The 17507-nt window shown below is 34.9% G+C and overlaps 1 protein-coding gene across 1 annotated transcript in view; it reads left to right on the top strand.

Annotated features, from left to right (window-relative positions):
• LOC148938722 (very-long-chain 3-oxoacyl-CoA reductase-B-like) overlaps positions 1 to 5977 on the top strand; it is a 56206-nt gene extending 50229 nt beyond the window's left edge. Inside the window, exon 5 of the mRNA XM_089107589.1 lies at positions 5584 to 5977. Within this exon, the coding sequence (XP_088963715.1) occupies positions 5584 to 5757 (174 nt within the window). The 3' untranslated portion in view covers positions 5758 to 5977. The remainder of the gene's footprint in view (positions 1 to 5583) is intronic.
• The last annotated feature ends 11530 nt before the right edge of the window (positions 5978 to 17507 follow it).

The following is a 17507-nucleotide window of genomic DNA, read 5'->3' as shown; positions in this document are numbered from 1 at the left end:
GATGACTATATAATAGTTTAGAAACAAATTTGGGCTATGTATTTGCACATTAGGGGGAGTGGGGGGCAAAGGATAGCATATATTAAATACGTAACCTGACCTAGGTACCTTCCCCCCCCCCCTCCAAAAAAAACACCCCAAAAAACAACACTTTAAATATCTTAAAACCACGCTATACAATGTATTTCTCTACAGCGGTGTATTGAATCATCTCTTAAAAGCGGGTTTTTCATTGCGTCTCTCCCGTTTGACTGTAGCATCTCTTGTTGGACTTCTTTAGAGAGGCCCATATAAAGGGATTGTACCGGGTTTTCTCTGATAAATGACTTTAATTGTAACCAGCACAAAATTAAAAAGGGACTATATCAGATAAAATACTGGCTAGCTTAACCAAATGTGATCAGACCAAAAAAGTTCAAACGCTTTCCACTATAAAGGCGGAATTTACTTCAAAAAACTGTTTCAAATTTCAAATCTTAAGAGGAAATATCTTCTTTAATATTCTGAAAATGTCACGTTAGATTTGACCCGCTTCTAACACTTTTAAGCGAATCGTCAACGACCATATGGCTGGCCACCTATTCGTTTTAGTCGGCACTTTGTTTGAAGAGTGGTGTAAAGGGTTACACTGGCTAGCCGATTGTGCTTTTCAGCCTTGATCGATTTTAAGAAACTAAACAGTCGTTCTACTGCAACATTTGAAAGTTGCAAACTGAAGAGAAATTCGACTACTTTCAACACGTTTTCAAACTTCTTACGTCCATTAGGCATTTTTACACTTGCGATACATTCCAGAACAAAACTGGGTCAACACTTTCACAGTCTATGTCATCTGGGGGCAAACTAAAGCCAATTCTTGGCACTCCCGGGAGTGCCAATTCTTGGCACTCCCGCTGGCAAACATTGGCTTGACTTGTCAAATGCCCCGTCTGCAGTACAATCTGGGCAAGAGAGTTTATCAAGCATATCAACTTTCGTCTCTAAACCACAATAAGCAAAAGCGACGCAAATCGTCAGCTGTCTATCAGCAAACACTTGAGTGGTTTCATCCACGATTATAGAAAAGCAGTACTGTTTCAACATACCAACTAGTTCTTTACTGAAGTGTGGCTCAAGTACCTGACGCATCACTTTTGTCCCTTTCTGCTTGCCCAGTGCAAGCCTACTCAGTAGGTCTAACCCTGGTAATGACCTTTTAGCTTTGTGAGGTTGTTGTATAGGGTGTAAGGCAAATACTAAAAAGCAGACAATTTTACTTTTAATCTCCAACAAACGATTTTCAACTGATTTGTCCTAGAAGTGAGACCTTATAGATAACCTATTTCGTGCTTAGATCCAGGCTTTCTTACTAGTAAGGTACGCTGAAGTTGTGGCATGCTTCCACAAGGCTGTCTTACTCTGAGAGCAGCTTTAGTCTTTCTTGCAGCAATTACTGTGTGCCATCCCCTCTCCTCCCAGCTGAAATATACTTTCTCCAAAAATATTGTCAAAACTAAGATAAATTTTACATAATTTAAACATCCACAGAAACGGGTCAGTTTTCTTTAGTACATCTTTACCTTTTTTATTACTGTATAGTTCATTTTTCAGTTTTCTCTGTCATTTTTACTTGATTTGGGAAGGTTGACTCCAACTTTGCAGCCCCCCTCCAGGATTTTGACGAAATCAAACCACTGGTTGGGGTATAGATCGAGTGATCTACCAAGAATGTAGTTGCAAACCATGAGCTGGATTACCTCTATTACATTTTGAATTAAAAGGCTTGACAAGTTTAAAAAATAAGTGTACGTGCATCTCTTTTGCAAAAATAGTGAATTATCTGAAAAATAGTCACATAAATGGGACAAAACCGTGATTGAAAAAAAAAAAAATATCGAAACAGGAATTGAACGAAAGACACTCTGATTTGAAGTCTAACGCTCTACTAACAGAAACACGGCTCTAATAATCTAATTGAATGTATTAGTGATTGAAGAGCCATAATTGTTTAGCTTATTAAGGGGGCTTGGAGAACGAACGTACAGGAGTTGTTCTCGAAAACCTCCAGTCAAAGGTTTTGGAACATAGTTATTACAATGAAATTGTTCTATACTTACACGCTTTTCTACTTGTAAAGTGATACCAAAAGTGTTGGTTTTAATGCTAAATCGCACTTATGGATGGTAGAATTAAGAATCATATAGATATTAGCAAGAACTTCCAAATGAGCCATTAAAAGTCACTCTTAGAGTTCTGGTAGCCCACCAGCCCCAGATTTTCCACTCGAGACGTGGGAACAAAAATGTCATTTTTAGTGGAATTTGGAGCTTTTAGAATGTGGAATTTATAGGAATAGCATAGATATGAGCGATATGTTTTATATGAGCTATTAAAAGTATGTCTACGATGTTCTGGTAGCCTTAACCCTTGAGAAATGGCACAAAAAATGTCGTTTTTAGAGCCATAGGGCACTTGCACATGGTGGGATTTCTAAAAAGCACGTAGATAGGAGAAATAGCTTTTGAATGAGTCATTCAGAATCTCTCTATGATGTTCTGGTAATCCACTAGCCCTTGTATAAAGAAAAAAACAGGAGACAGATCAGTCCTACCCATGCAAGATAGTGATTTTCCTTGTTGTTCAAGGTGGGGGACTGTAATATCTCTGTATAAGGTTGTCCAACTTGCTGATTCCAATGGTATATCTTTTGGTTTGATCTGACACCATTTTTGAGGGATTTCGTGCTCTTTTTTCAAAATCACCATAAATTTCTTTTCGTAATAAATTTTTACTTTTAACACGAACCGCAATAATAGTTTTCATTCCTAAATCAGTGTCAGATAACAATCATTTTTTACTAAGCAGTTTTTTTAAACACGTTTTTTAACTTTTGGTTACTGTAGGCTGTGGTTCGCTCTTCACTAGGCTGCAGCTACTGCTGCAACCATGAAGGCGGAAAAGTCAAAGTGGGGACGGGTGAGGAATGTTATGACAGAGACGGACAGAAATAGACAAAAACAGACAATGGAAGTTATAGCTGAGACCTCTGAACCCCCAGAAAATGCAATTGCCAAAGGGAAAAAATGGAAGTGGAAAAGCTGGTAGCTACAGCCCATTTTCCCGCTTTCACTTTCCACTATTCCATCTACTGGCTTGTCTGGACTTGCTTTTATAAGTTTTGAACGAGCGAAAAAACTTTCTGTTAAATTGACTACAGAAAAAAAAAACATCTTAAAATAGGATACCGATGGCCACGGGATGATGTGGCACATTATATCTTATTTTGAAGTTATTCATTTGTATAAAATATAAAAAAAGAACATATTTACCATTCTCTCGATATGAGAGGAAGCAGAAGGTCCCTGGGGTTCCATGTTTCACTATCTCAATGACTCTTCAACTACTGACAGTAGTTACTAAACTAGCGAATAATACGTCACTAACTCTAGCAGTTTTAACTAGAACGGCCTAATTAAGGCGACATTAAGTCAAAATAAACAAAATTGCGTCCTGGTCAGTCCCTTGGAAATTGTAATAGGCTACCTTTGAGATATGAGAAGATTCCACTCCTGACAGATGCCACTGCTAAAAATAATTGCACCCTTCCATTCTATGAAACATAGCATTATAATTCAACAGAATCAAAACCAAAACAATTAGCTGGCATGTAAACTTAAGCCCCCAAAAATAAGAAGAAAGTAAGTATATAAGTAGATTTAATATTTGGAAGTAGAAAAGTCCAAAAATAAGTATTCTACTGCCAAAATAAGTAGAAGTGGAAACATTGCTAAGAGGGCCCTGTGTGGTTTTGTATTCCGCATTATTTAATCAAAGATTCTTAATAGAGTTGTTAGTTTTTGCAGTTTAATTTGCTAAAGATGGCTATTAGTCATATAGCCTTAAGTTTTACTCAGTTTTTTTTTAAATATAGCAATATTTTTTCAATATGGCAATTTTCTTCATGATATCCATAAAATTCAAAATGACTTAACCTAACAACAGCAGGAGAAAGCACTGAAAGTGTACTTTATTGTTATAGGAAAGAAAACTTTTGGATTCTTGCCGAAAACGCAATGAATCAACAAGTGGGAAGGCAGTTTAATATAAGCCTTTTCTGGTGACGTTGTTTATCAACAGTCATGTGTTTATTAAGACCATGGATGAAAACGACCCACAATGGAAATCGTTGTGGTACAATCCCATTATATGGGCCTTTCTAAAAGTCAAGTTGGGTTAATGCTAATGAAATAAAGTAAATAGGATGACTACATAATAGTTTAGAAACAAATTTGGGCTATATATTTACACATTAGGGGGGTGGGGGCAAAGCATTGCATATATTAAATACGTAACCTAACCTAGGTACCTTTTTCCCCATCTAAACTCCAGAAAACAACACTTTAAATATCTTAAAACCATGTATTTTAGACAAAGTAGACAAAGTATTTCTCTCAGCGGTGTCTTGAATCATCTTGTAAAAACGGGTTTTTCGAAGCGTCTCTGCCGTTTGACTGTAGCATCTCTTGTTGGACTTCTTTAGAGAGACCCATGTAATGGGATTGTACCATCGTTGTTTTTCAAACTTGCTGGTCAGATTTAAACTGGAAATTTCAGGGATGATTTTTATCGGGGAAAATTGTTTTTGTTATTGCAATTTTAGGAAAGTAAAAACAGTTACTTTGCCATAAAAGTTGTTATATTTACTATTGGTTTTATCTCTTACTAAAAATTTGAATTGAAGTTATCAAGTATTTTGCAGGGTGCATAGGTTGCATCAAGACATGGCTAATTGTAGATAGAGAAAAGCAAAGACAGATAATCGAATTAATTGAGAGGCAAATGTTTAAATGGCTGGGGCACGGGTAAATGGCGGGAATAAGACATGAGAAGGTGCTTTTTTAATTACCCAACCCTTTCCCTTCCATAGGGCATTAATTGAAACTTTTAGAATTTGATCGGTCAATAAAAAGGTGTATAAAAAGTGAAAATTACAGGAGTAAACATGATTCCAATTGAAAATAGTAAATCAACGCTCAATCGATTTTGAAAATATTGCTGTTTATTAAGAGTAATAATAAAAATATATTTTCTCGTGATAATTATTGTCAATCCGCAATTTTTGATAAGAAAAATCTATTCTTGCAATTGTTGATTACTAATTTGTTCACTAGAAAAGGCCCTATAACTGGACTAAAATGCCATCTATAATAAAAATATGTTATTGAAAATCTACCTCCCTGTTTTTCGTTCACCTATATAGCCTACCTTTCTATAGCCTTTCCCTAACAAATTGATGATAAAAAAATGGAAAAAGCAAAAGACAAGTGGCACTTACAAAATCTCACAATTTTCAAAGGGTCTTAGTACCTTATTGAATAAAAATTCTATCTTCAAAATATAGTTTTCCGTTTCTTTGTGGCTACTGCTTCCAACTGGCATATATGCAAGAACATGAAAACACTAAAGAATGGGCGAATCATATACTGATTTTTTTTTCTCGGAAACAAACATGATTTTACTCTACTATCAGTTTCCCACACTCTTTGTCTCCCACTCAAACCAGCGCCTTTTCTATTAGAAACTAAGGGCATTTTTTTTTTTCAGTGGGCTTACTATGGCAATTTAATGCTGTTCCTCGAATCTTACGTTGAGGATCTTTGCCGAAGAAGCTTGGCGCTAATGCGGGAAAAGGCAAAAAAGAAGAGAGCGGCCCAGAAAGAAAAGCTTGCTCTCCTTGAAGAAAAGAAAGTGGAACTTGGAAAAGAGCACACCGCTTAGAAAAAGCTAAAACAAGTACAACTGAAACAGACTTGATCAAATTTAGGAGTTACGTAGTTAAAATTAAATGACGGTCTATTTACCTAGGGGTGTCTAGGTGTTGTTCGTCAAGGTGACTGTTCTCAGAGAAAAATATATCGATTGCCAATTATTTTCATTTTATTGTGTTATCTATTTTTGTACACAATTCGCAATTTTTAGAATATACGATTTTCCTATTAAAGAATCGAAGTATTTTTAATATAATTTTTGCGACTAGCCAATTAGAGTAAATATTCAAGACATAATTTGTGAACTAGGGTTCATAAAAACTTGAATTAACAGTTTGCTCATCTAGAAACTGAATCTGTTCAGAGATTCAGGGCTTAGCGGAAATACTTAAATAAAATTATTTTAAAAGGATTGTCTATTAATTAGGCCATGCGATTCAAGCTGCCCCTTCCTACGGACAAAAGTGTGACGGTAAGTCAACAGAGAAGAACACAGTTCATTCATAAATCTTGACTATATTAATTAGCCCATGCCATTTAACGTGCCCGTGCCCTTTTCTACGGGCAAAAGTGGGGCGGTAAGTCAACAAAGAAGATCACAGTTCATTCATAAATCTTGGCTATATTTTATCGGCAGGTGTGATTATAGTCTGCTAGCCTCTAGCTTTTGAAAGTCTTAATCAGTTTCCCCCCTCAGAATTCCAATCGATAGTATTTAGACCTCGTTAGCAGACACCGTCGTTTTACAATATAAAAGTGCCAGGACTTTCGATTTTTGTTCGAGTGATCCCTCTCCCAATGTTTTACGTGTGATCGACGAGGGCTTAAAAATTTTTATCCTAGAGGCTCCCCAACATTCTACTGCTACTATCAACTCACTACAGCACCAAATCGCCTGAGGCCAACACAACTACTTTCGCTCCTCCTCCATCTTAATCTATTCAAACCATCACCAAGGCCATTCATTTTTTCACAGGTTTCCGCCTGTCTTTAAATTATACTGGTTTGTGTTTGTGATAATCACTTTTGAATGACAGCTTTAGACTTAATGAATATTACTTATCTACAAGCAAGACAAAAAGGAAGTTATTTCGCTGTGTATATTGTCATCGAAATACCTTTTGTTTAAGGTTCTATTTACTATTGGTACGAGTTTCCCCTTACTTATATTTTGCTACCGCCAACGGTTGACAAATTTTGAACTTCTAAAATATACAATTTTATCAGGAGAGGGAGGAGGGTTTGTTGAACTAATGTTGAAACACCGAAGGCATCTCTGAAAAAGTAATTTCTAAAGGAGACTCATAACTAATATTGCTAATAAAATTAAGGCTCTAGAAAAAATTAAATTTCGTTTGATTATGAATACTCGCCAATCAGGAGATGGCTTAGATCTAAGAAACCATTACAGAACTGGACTGATAATATTTGCCATAATGAATTTGGCGTAATCATGTGGTGTGTAGAAACAGCTACTTATTTAGTAATCATACTAGATTTCTTGAATTTGTACCGGAACAATATCCGTTTTTCAAAAAAGAAACATTTATCAGAAACGAAATTTGTTTATTAGAAAAAAATGTGCATTTCTGCTGGGTCTATTGAAATAATATCTGTCGACTGATGGTGCATATTGAAGAAAGGATTATTGTAAGGCTCTTGTCTATAAAATCTAACCTGTTTCAATCAGCTAGATTAAAATTCTGGAAGAAGCCTTATAGTTTATATTATTAATGAATTGAACCCGCTGTTATGTTAACATAATTTTTTTTTCTGTCATTAATCAATAGCTTGTGGAAGCAGGGTTTCCAACTTACACACTTCTCGTGTGAAATTCATTACGCATTAAACTCTGATGAAACTCTATCTTTTAAGGACCATGGAACTTTAACTAGCAAAATTTTGGCAAGAAATCTCGGTATAATGAAGAAACTTCAACATTGTTTTCCCAAATCTGTCCTTCGCCATCTTTATTTTTCTTGAATACACCCGTATATACTTTATTGTTTGAGTATTTGGCTCTCTACTTTTTCTTCTATCCTAAAACCGATAAAAGTTCTACAAAATCATGCTGTAAGAATTTTAGCCGGTATATCTCCATGTATGTCTATTCGAGAAATTTACCCAACTTTAAAAATTTTGCCGGCTGCAGGCATTCGTGAGTTCTATGTATTGTGGTTTATTTTTGGACTGCAGCAGGATGTTCAGCCTCGTTGTTTTGATGATTTATTGTCCATTAGGTCTACTGTTCATTCTCATGATAAAAGGGGTAGCGCGGACTTCTGTGTACCTAGAGGTATATCTTCCCGTTCATGTTTTTCTGTTTTTTATAGAGGTACACGGAAATGGAATAGTTTGAATAGTGATATTAAGACTATTGGTGACCCAATGTTTTTAGAAAAATCATTAAGGAACTGCTTTTTGCTGAATATGAGTTTTGATTGATTGATTGATTTATTGATTGTGGGGGTTTTGTTGATATGATGTTCCCAGAGGAAGTATAATATATGATATTATTTTGTATTTATTGTTTAGTATGATGGTATTAGTGGTATTGGTGGCCAAGTGTTCTTTGTTTTAAGGATCTTGTTTTCTCTACCTCCCCCATGGACAAGCTTTGCTTTTTAGGGGAGGAAGTAATAATTTTTTGTTGATATGTTTTTTTTAAAATAAATCTTTCTTCATTGCACTTTTTCTTTCATTGCACCCTTTCACTCCACGGACCAGATTCTCACTTTCTTTTTCCCATTATTTGCTCTTTGCACTCTTTTTTGAAATGATGATAGGAAAAGTATGAGCGAAATAAAAATCTTCAAAATAAATTATTTAAGTGCAAAATATAGAACAGCTAGCCAGTATGATCTCTGCTATCTCTGCATGGACCGTCCCCCAGGCGTTTTTCTGGTATTTTTAACCATTTACGAAGAAGTAGATCAAATTATAGATAACAAGTGAAAACGTGGTAGACTCAACGTCAAATTCTATGGAAGGAAGTTAAGAGCTGTTGGGCAAAACCATTGTTCTTGGAAATGGGCAAAACCATGGGCAAAAACAATGGGCAAAACCATTGTTCTTGGAAATGGAAAAGTGAGTATGCAACCTGCAGTAAAGCGACGGAGAAGCAACAACCAAAACAAACCTTTTCAAAGTCTACTCTCAAACTGATGAAATTCTGCAAAGACTTTGGGCCTATGCACCATTTTAAAGCATGAATGACCCATCTTTGCTTGTGATGGCCATTTTTTTCTGAAAAAAAAAAATCTCTTCTTATCAAGCAGGGGTCCAAGAATTTGCTTTGGAAGGGATCCATACTACCAAAATGAGATAAAAGGGTACTTTAGAAAATATATGGGGTAGCCTAAAGTTGTAGTTTAGACACTTCTTGCCATCTTTGAAAGTAGCTAATTTAGGTGAATTACACTATCAGAAATGAATCTAGGGCCAAAAATATTGGAGCCAATTGAAAATGACAATGAAAAATGGGTAAATATCGATCAGTTCATATTATTGACCTACGAATAAAGTGAACATAACACTCGATGTCCTTTCTTATGCTCTTTCCTAATTTGATTATCGCTGTTGCCGCAAATTCACTTCACCCCACCCCTATATACCAATCCATGGTATATATCTGCATCTTGGGGGCGGGGGGGATAATATTCAAACTTATCTCTATAGTCAGAATTGCATCCTGAATCCAAATTCAACATTCATTGTGCGAGAATAGCCTTCCTACTAGTCAACAGGATGAATGTATTCCCTGATGTTTCTAGTGTAGAAAATAATTCTTTTTTGTTTACATAGAAGGGAGCGTAAACAAATATGTTATTGTTTTAACTTGCCTTTTTTTAGACTTGCATACTGTCTATTGTGTGTCAGTTGTAAACACTATGCCCACAAGAGAACAGTTATGGATACAGACTTTTGCAATTCTGTAGGTATAACAATCTAGTTATAACCATTACAGTGTTTGGTCATAAAATGGCTCATAAGCTAACATGGTATTCACGTGATGGTAAGACAGCAAACCTTGTTGATTATGTTATAGTAAATTGAAGACTGGCAGGATCAATACAAGATACTAGGGTATATAGGAGTGCTGTTATAGATGTTAAAAGTAAAGATCACCATCTAGTAGTGTCAAGGGTTAATTTAAAGCTGAAATATCGGAAGGGTAATTACTTCCCGGGAAGTTATGATGTTAGTAGACTCCAGGATGAGAATTTGAGAGAAACTTCCCAGGGACAGTTGAATACTAAACTTGAGAGTTTAAAATTTGATAATATGGAAGATGGTTGGAATAATTTTAGAAAAACAATTTTTGAAGTTGCTGAAGGTGTATTAGGGAAGAAAGCTTGAGCTGCAGCTAAGAATATTAATGAAAAAGCTTTATGTTTAACAGAAAGGATAAAGGACTTGTACAAGAATTATCTGAGTGATAGATCGCATGAAAACAAAAGAAATGTAAAGAAAGTGGAGAAAGCATTGAAATATGAACTAAGGAGGTGTGAAGTGGAGGCCATGGATAAAATTACCGAGGATTTAGAAGATGCAGCTAGACGGCATAATAGTAAAATATTGTACTGGCACGTTAACAAATTGAGAGGAAGTAGTCAATCCGGACTTGTCCCAGTTAAAGATAGGAATGGGGTGGCAATTAGCGATAAGGAAACAGCTAAAGAGAGATGGACCGAACATTTTGAGAATTTGCTTAACCGAGATAGAGTTGCAGGAAAAAATATAGAGGAAAATGAAAAAGTTTGTGATACCTTGGATGTGAAGGAAGATTTGTTCTTTGAGGAGGAATTAGGAACAGTACTTAAAGGATTAAAGAATAATAAGGCTCCAGGTACTGATGGGGTGGTAACTGAGTTTCTTAAATATGGTGGCTCTGAGGTTAGAAATAAGTTATTGAAGATTATGATTATGATTTTTGAAAAAGGGGAAGTACCTAACGATTTTAGGAAAACCTTAATTAAAGCGCTTTACAAGAAAGTTGATAAAAGTGAGAGTGGTAATTATTGAGGCATTTGTCTGGTCTCTGTAGGTAGCAAATTACTTAGTAATATGATACTTTTTAGACTGAGAGATGCCGTAGACAAAGTTTTAAGAGAAGAGCAGTGCGGTTTTAGAAAAGGTAGAGGATGGGTTGACCAAATTTTCACTCTTAGGTTAATAATTGAGAAGCGCCTAAGTTTTCAAACACCTTTGGTCCTCAGTTTTATAGATTATGTGCAAGCATTCAGCTCTGTTTATAAAAGAGCTTTAGTAAAGGTTTTATCCTTGTATGGTATACCAAACAAATACATTAAAGTGATTAGGGGTATATACGAGAATAACACTGCTGCGGTTAAGGTAGGAAATGAGGTTAGCAGCTGGTTTTGTATTAAATCAGGAGTTAAGCAGGGTTTTGTTCTATCCCCATTTAAATTGATTATTTTGATGGACTTTGTCTTAAGGAGCACATGAAAGGCAATGGGAGACCACGGAATCAAATGGGGAGAAAAAGTCTCCTGGACTTGGATTATGCTGACGATTTAATCAACCTAGATGAAAGTGTGAGCAAAATAAATGAAGTTTTAGAGGTTTTGCGAGTTCAGGGTGCTAGTATTGGTTTGAAAATTAATGTTAGAAAGAATAAGTCACTAAGGCTAGGAATAAGTGAAGATGAAAAGGTGACGCTGCGTAATGAAAAGATTGATCAGGTGGGCAGCTTTACTTACCTTGGTAGTATTATTAGTAAAGACGGTGGGACTAGTGAATATGTTAAAATAGAATAGCCAAGGCTCAGGGTATTTTTTCACAGTTGAAAGAATAGGAAGATAAGTCTGCAAACCAATATTAGAATCTTAGAAGCTAAAGTGATGACAGTGGTCAAATGAAGCATGGACGCTCCGAAAAGCGGATGAAGATTTGCTAGATGTTTTCCAGAGAAATTGCTTAAGGATTGTTCTGGGTTCCCGGCTGACTGACCGTATTTCAAACAATAGGCTATACGAAAAATGTGGTTCAATACCACTTTCTAGGTTTATAATGAAAGAAAGGTTGAGGTGGTTAGGGCATGTTGTGCGGATGAAGGATGACAGATTGCCAAAGATTGTTCTTTTCGGCCAACCATCTAGGGCTAAACGGAAAGCAGGTCGTCCCCGTCTGGGGTGGGGGGACGTCATAAAGAAAGATTTAAAGGAAATGGGAACGTCGTGAGCGGGTGTAAAAAGGGAGGCTTTGAATAGATTGGGGTGGAGGAGGAGCGTGCGTAGCTGTGTTGGCCTCAGGCGACTTGGTGCTGCGATGAGTTGTTAGTAGTAGTAGTAGTAGTACATATTTTGTATCTTGTTTGATTGTTAGTTTTAATTGTTAATTTATCAACATGAGTTTGATCCTACACGTAATTCTATGTGCTGTCTCTAAGGATGATAAATCCGTTTTGTTTCTGCTTCCTTAAAGAAACTTCACTACTGATAGTTACAAGCAATCATTCACAGAGTGTTTCGTTTATTAACTTTATTATTGTTTATGAAATTATGTGTAGTTGTTAATGGGCTCTGACTTCTCCTCGATCGACACTGCAAATACATCAAAATAAAATGTTATGTCACTTGTATCATTGAACATTTTTGCAAGCTATTGTTGTGCTTTTTCTATAGCAAAAAATTTAAATTTGCACTTCTGTGTTGTTGGGGTAAACAACCCAGATAGATCTTTTTCTCTGATTAACATGATCTAAAATACCCCTTTCGCAGTACTCTTGTCTCATTCGCATTTATTCATGTTCATTAATTTGCTCAAATTTAAAGTGCTCAAATTAAAGCAGCACATTCGCCAAACAAGCAGCTATCCACCTTCTGGGAATGTCTCAGAAAACTAATCATTTCATATAAAAATTTGGCATAAATTTATAAGAAAAGGATAGAAGGAGAAAATCGAGTAGGGGAAGAAGATGAATTCTTTTGTGTGACTAAGAACGTTTTCACCATTTTTTTTTGTTCTTCCTGCCACGGTACGGTACTTGACTTGACTACATTGAAGTCAGCTATAGTTCACGACTATTTACTTGGATCTCTTGTATTCCTTGCAAAACATTTGGATAAAATGAAGAGAAAACTTTATCTAAACATTTGATGAATTTAATTCTAGTTCAGTTACAGATCCAAGCAATCAAAATAAACACCAGCAAATTTCAAGCAGAAGGGAGTCCTCCGAACTTTGTTTAAACACATCTGAAAAATTGAAAGATAATATGTTTTTTGATCGAACGATAACTGATAATTATTTGTAAATGGCGTAAGAGTGGCCCGAACAGTGAAAGGGGCTGACCACGCGGCAGCAGCCATGCGCGCAAATTTTTTGACTTTCACTCTTTTTTAAAAACTTACACTTTTTCGGCCTTGGTTTGTATTCTTTTTTTATGTCGGCAGTTGGCAACCCTGGGAGGAGTTCCACAAAAACTATTACCTAAAATTTGTGGTCTAATAATTTTACTTTTCGTGTTTAGAAACAATAAAACATTCTAGAAATATCATCAGATTTCTGCAAAATTATCAGAAATAACTCCTGTGTTAAAATACCTCAGAATCTCATTGAAAAAAAAAAAAAACCGATTATAAGGGTGGTGTGGGGGTGAATTATCAAATTAGTTATTATTTTGCCTAAGTTTCACATCCTAACATAAAAATTTTATCACTTTGTCACAAAATGTGCAAATTTTATTTGTTTCTATATCCCGTAAAAATAAATTTGGTAGACAAATTTTTATCTACCTTTTAGTGTTAATTTAAGCTTTGAAACCAGTCTACCATTTTCGGAACCAAATAGAATTTTTGAAAGTAGATTGAGTCAGCCGATCAGGAGTGATTAAATGAGGCAGCATTATTAGAAACAAACATCTTTTTGTTTTTAAACAACAACAGAACCGGATAAGAAACAGCACGTTTCTGAAGAGTGGACTAGTGAAGTAAATGACTGTCAACAAAAAGGCCATTTTGACAAAAGACCGCAGAGAATTTAGAATAAGATAATCAAGAATAAGGTTATAGAGAAAACTCTCTATTTCTCAGAGATAAATTAGAGAACTTAGAGAGAATAGAAAAAAAGACCATAGAAAAAAAATGGAAAAAGGACAAATAAGACACATGGAGATTCAGATTATAGAGAAACAGAAAAAACTGTTTATATTAAAAAAAAGCTTTAAAAAAAATGAATTGACTAATAAAATTAGTTGTTAGTTACAGTAGCTTAACATTTCTCACACAAGAACTAGTCGGATTTTAAAACTGATGTTACTTGTCCCCCTAGAAATTTTGCTATTTTAGAAGATATTTTAGATATAAAGATATTTTAAAAATATATTTTAGAAGATTTATTTTAGATGTTTAGTTTAAAAGAGAGGATACGATAAACTCTTATCTTAGCTAGTTATAAAACAGGAATCTGCTAACCTTGGTAACCAGTGTTATCAGTTTTTACATTCACTTTTAGGTCGATTGTATCCCGGACTTAATATTTTAGTTACTAGGATTCTCTACTTAAAGAACTTGTTCCTTACTAATTGGTCATTTTTTTTTTCATTCTAGATTATTGATTATTCTAGATATAGATTATTCATAGATATTCTAGATTATTTGTCCAAATTTTTATAGTATAAATTTGTAAATACTAAGGGATAAACCTCTCTATTTATTAATCATCCTTAGTTAGCTTGCCTCTAAGCATGTGGTGCTTTTTCATGGTTCTGGAAGTAAATTTCCTGGCTTGTAAATATACGCTTAAAAAAAGACCATAGGGATTAAAAATATTTTGTAACAGTATAGGGCAGCAATCCCTTTTTCTTGTCTTTGATAATTCTCTTGTCCAATATACAACATATTCTGAGATGCAACAAGACGAATTTTTAGTACTAAAGGATTCATGTTTAAAACAAACATACATTTTTGGATAAGGAAAAAAACCCTCTTTATGAGTTTTGTAGTCAAATAATAAAAAGATTTTGTGTGAGAGAGAAGGTGGAAAATAGTCACAGGAGTTCTAGTTCTGGGACACTCTAACTTCTAGAACTCTAGCAATCATTCTTAGAATCTAAAAGAGAGGAAATTTCTGAATTCCTTAATGTAACGTCTGTCATCCTAAAAATGCATCTGTCAAGAAGACAATCGTTCTGGTTTGTAACTGTATTAACGATGAGGTGAAAGAATAATTTCCAATTTTGTTCTAATTAATTTTAAATTTAATCAAAATTTATTATATAAAATAATTTTAGTTATTAATTTTTGAAAACTTACAAATCTGCATCATTTCCATAGCAGTTTCGTATTTACATTTTTCTGAGAAAAACGGAAACGTCAATATTGTCGCTTATTCCCCGGATCCACCTTGGCTCCCCCAGCAATCGAATTCCAAAATACTTCAATAACTCTGATTTTGAAAAGGGCTAACATATATACCATTATGAAATATGTACTCAATGTGTCTTGTTTTTCGGTTTGGATAGGTATCTTAACAAAACTACCGTCTTAAAAGTTTTGTCCAATGTCCAACATGATTTGAATACTCTAATAAAAATTGGCATCCATCTTCACCATATGAATAACAAGGATGGATTGAACCAATAGCTAAATTTGGTTTGTTCTTCCGTGATGATTAAGGTCAAGAGCTGTAGTATCATGTCATATTGAAAAAAAAATTATATCGCAAGGACACCTAGTCGTGTTGGTTTCCTTTAAAAAGGATCTGTTAATACAAGAATCTGGTTTGACCCCTGCAACGATGTAAATCTTTTAATAACCGGTTGGGGTTCAACGGTCTGTTTTATTCTGTCTCCTTAATTTTTTTTGGTGAGAGGAGGGTTTCAATCAGTGGCGTCGTTTTGGTGGGGGGGGGGGGGCATTTTCCCCGGAATAATTTGGAGAAAAAATTATTTAGTAGGCTACATTTAAACTGTTGCTTGTTTAATTTTTTCTGGTGAGTGGAAGGTTTCAATCGTGCTTGTTGAATATAGGAATTTTTTTTAAAAACGAAAAATGTTGTAAATGACAGGCAGGATGCATAAATCATCCGATTTTGAATACAAAAATTTGAAAAACCGCACTTGATCTTTTCGAAAAATTAGGCGTAATTTTATTCCTAATTCTTGATTATATTCTTGAATATTCCTAATTATTCGTAATTTAATTCTGTTTCTCACATTTTATTTTGTTCATATGTTTTATTTTACTCTTTTTACTTTGAAACGCTTTTTTTTACTCTAAATATTGCTGGGAACTTTAAAGAAAAGAAGATAAAAAATGAAAGTTCGCATAAACAAAAGAACGACAACAATTAGACGTAATTGCAGTCTATACAAAAGAAAATTACAAGCCGATTATAATTCAAACAAGAATACTTAACAACATGTGGCTTGTTCCTTGCTTTTTATGTTTTTGGAAAGTCAGTTTTTTTCATAATTTTTTTTTTAATATTTTATGCCAGTACTGAGATTATCTATTTTTATGAAATTAAAAAAAAACTTCTCAAAAAAGAACTTTAATTTATAATGCAAAGTATCTATGGTTGTGAACTTGAGAGTGATAGGGAGCGGTCTGAAGTAAAATAGAGATAAAAAAGTTTGTTGCTTAAAAAAAATAGTTCTAAACAAGTTATATTTTTTGAAATAATTTTCTAAAAAGATAGGAATATTGGAAGCTACAGTGATGACAGTGGTCAATTACAACATTCCTCCGTGTGGTTGCCTGAAACTATCATTCATATTCATCTACCAAATACCATAAGTTGAGACCTGGCCAACAGAATTAAGTCCTAAGAATACAATAAGACCTGACCGGCCTCCGCTTTGAAGGCACCCAGTAAAGCATCACTCTTTTAACAAACATGTCCAGAAGTCGATGTTGACTAAAATTAGATCTCACAATTGACGAGATACGCGAATTGGTATACTTAAAGTTTGGGGGCCCCTGGCTAATCATTCACCACGTAAAGGACTGATTGGCTTGTCGTTTTGGGATTAAATGGTAATAGAATAAACAAGTTTGTTCAAATGAGACTAAATAATAACATTATAACTACAGACAGAGAGAAATCATCATGTATATTAGAGGTTCTGCCGCCCCTATCGACCACTACACAAAAGTTCATTTTCTTTAATATAAAACTACTGCGCAAATTGCTCTTGTTTTAGATGTATCCCCCCTCAAAATAGATTTCTGCGTATTTAGCTGATGAACTTGATGGTTCATAAAGAGTCTAAATCATGAACGCAAGGAATTTGACTGCTGAATATTTATTTAGTTATTGCCAGAATGCATTATTTACTTAAAAGGAAATGTTTCGAAGAAGAACCTGTTCAGTTTCCTTTATTCTAAGAAAACGAAAGAGTTAGAACCCTGGCACCCTTAGATCTTGTTCTAGATTTGTGAGTGCCTATCGTAACAATTTACAATGAAATCTGCATTATATACCTGCTGCTTCCCATGATTCGTACACAGCTATGCTGTTCCAGGTTAATTTTGAGGCTTTCAAAAATCAAATTGCTGATTTCGTCAGTTTTATTAAATTATCAGAGGAATGACTCGCGGATTTGCCAGGGCTGGGCACTTGGCAGTCTGATCAGTATGGTCTCCTCTATATCCCTGAATAGAAGACTCACTCCTTCTGATTATAAGTTTGTTGTGGTCATATGTAATCCAATTTGAAGGTTTTTGACTCTATTTTGTACCAACAGAACGGGCTCTGTTTTGTACGGCTTTAAAAAATGGCTTAGTCCATTCG

The sequence above is a fragment of the Artemia sp. Qi Xiang Cuo genome, unplaced genomic scaffold, assembly GCF_049724085.1.
Source record: "Artemia sp. Qi Xiang Cuo unplaced genomic scaffold, ASM4972408v1 HiC_scaffold_3007, whole genome shotgun sequence".
Classification (NCBI taxonomy): domain Eukaryota; kingdom Metazoa; phylum Arthropoda; class Branchiopoda; order Anostraca; family Artemiidae; genus Artemia; species Artemia sp. Qi Xiang Cuo.
Note: the sequence above shows the minus strand (reverse complement) of the source record. Positions and strands in the feature narration are given on the sequence as shown.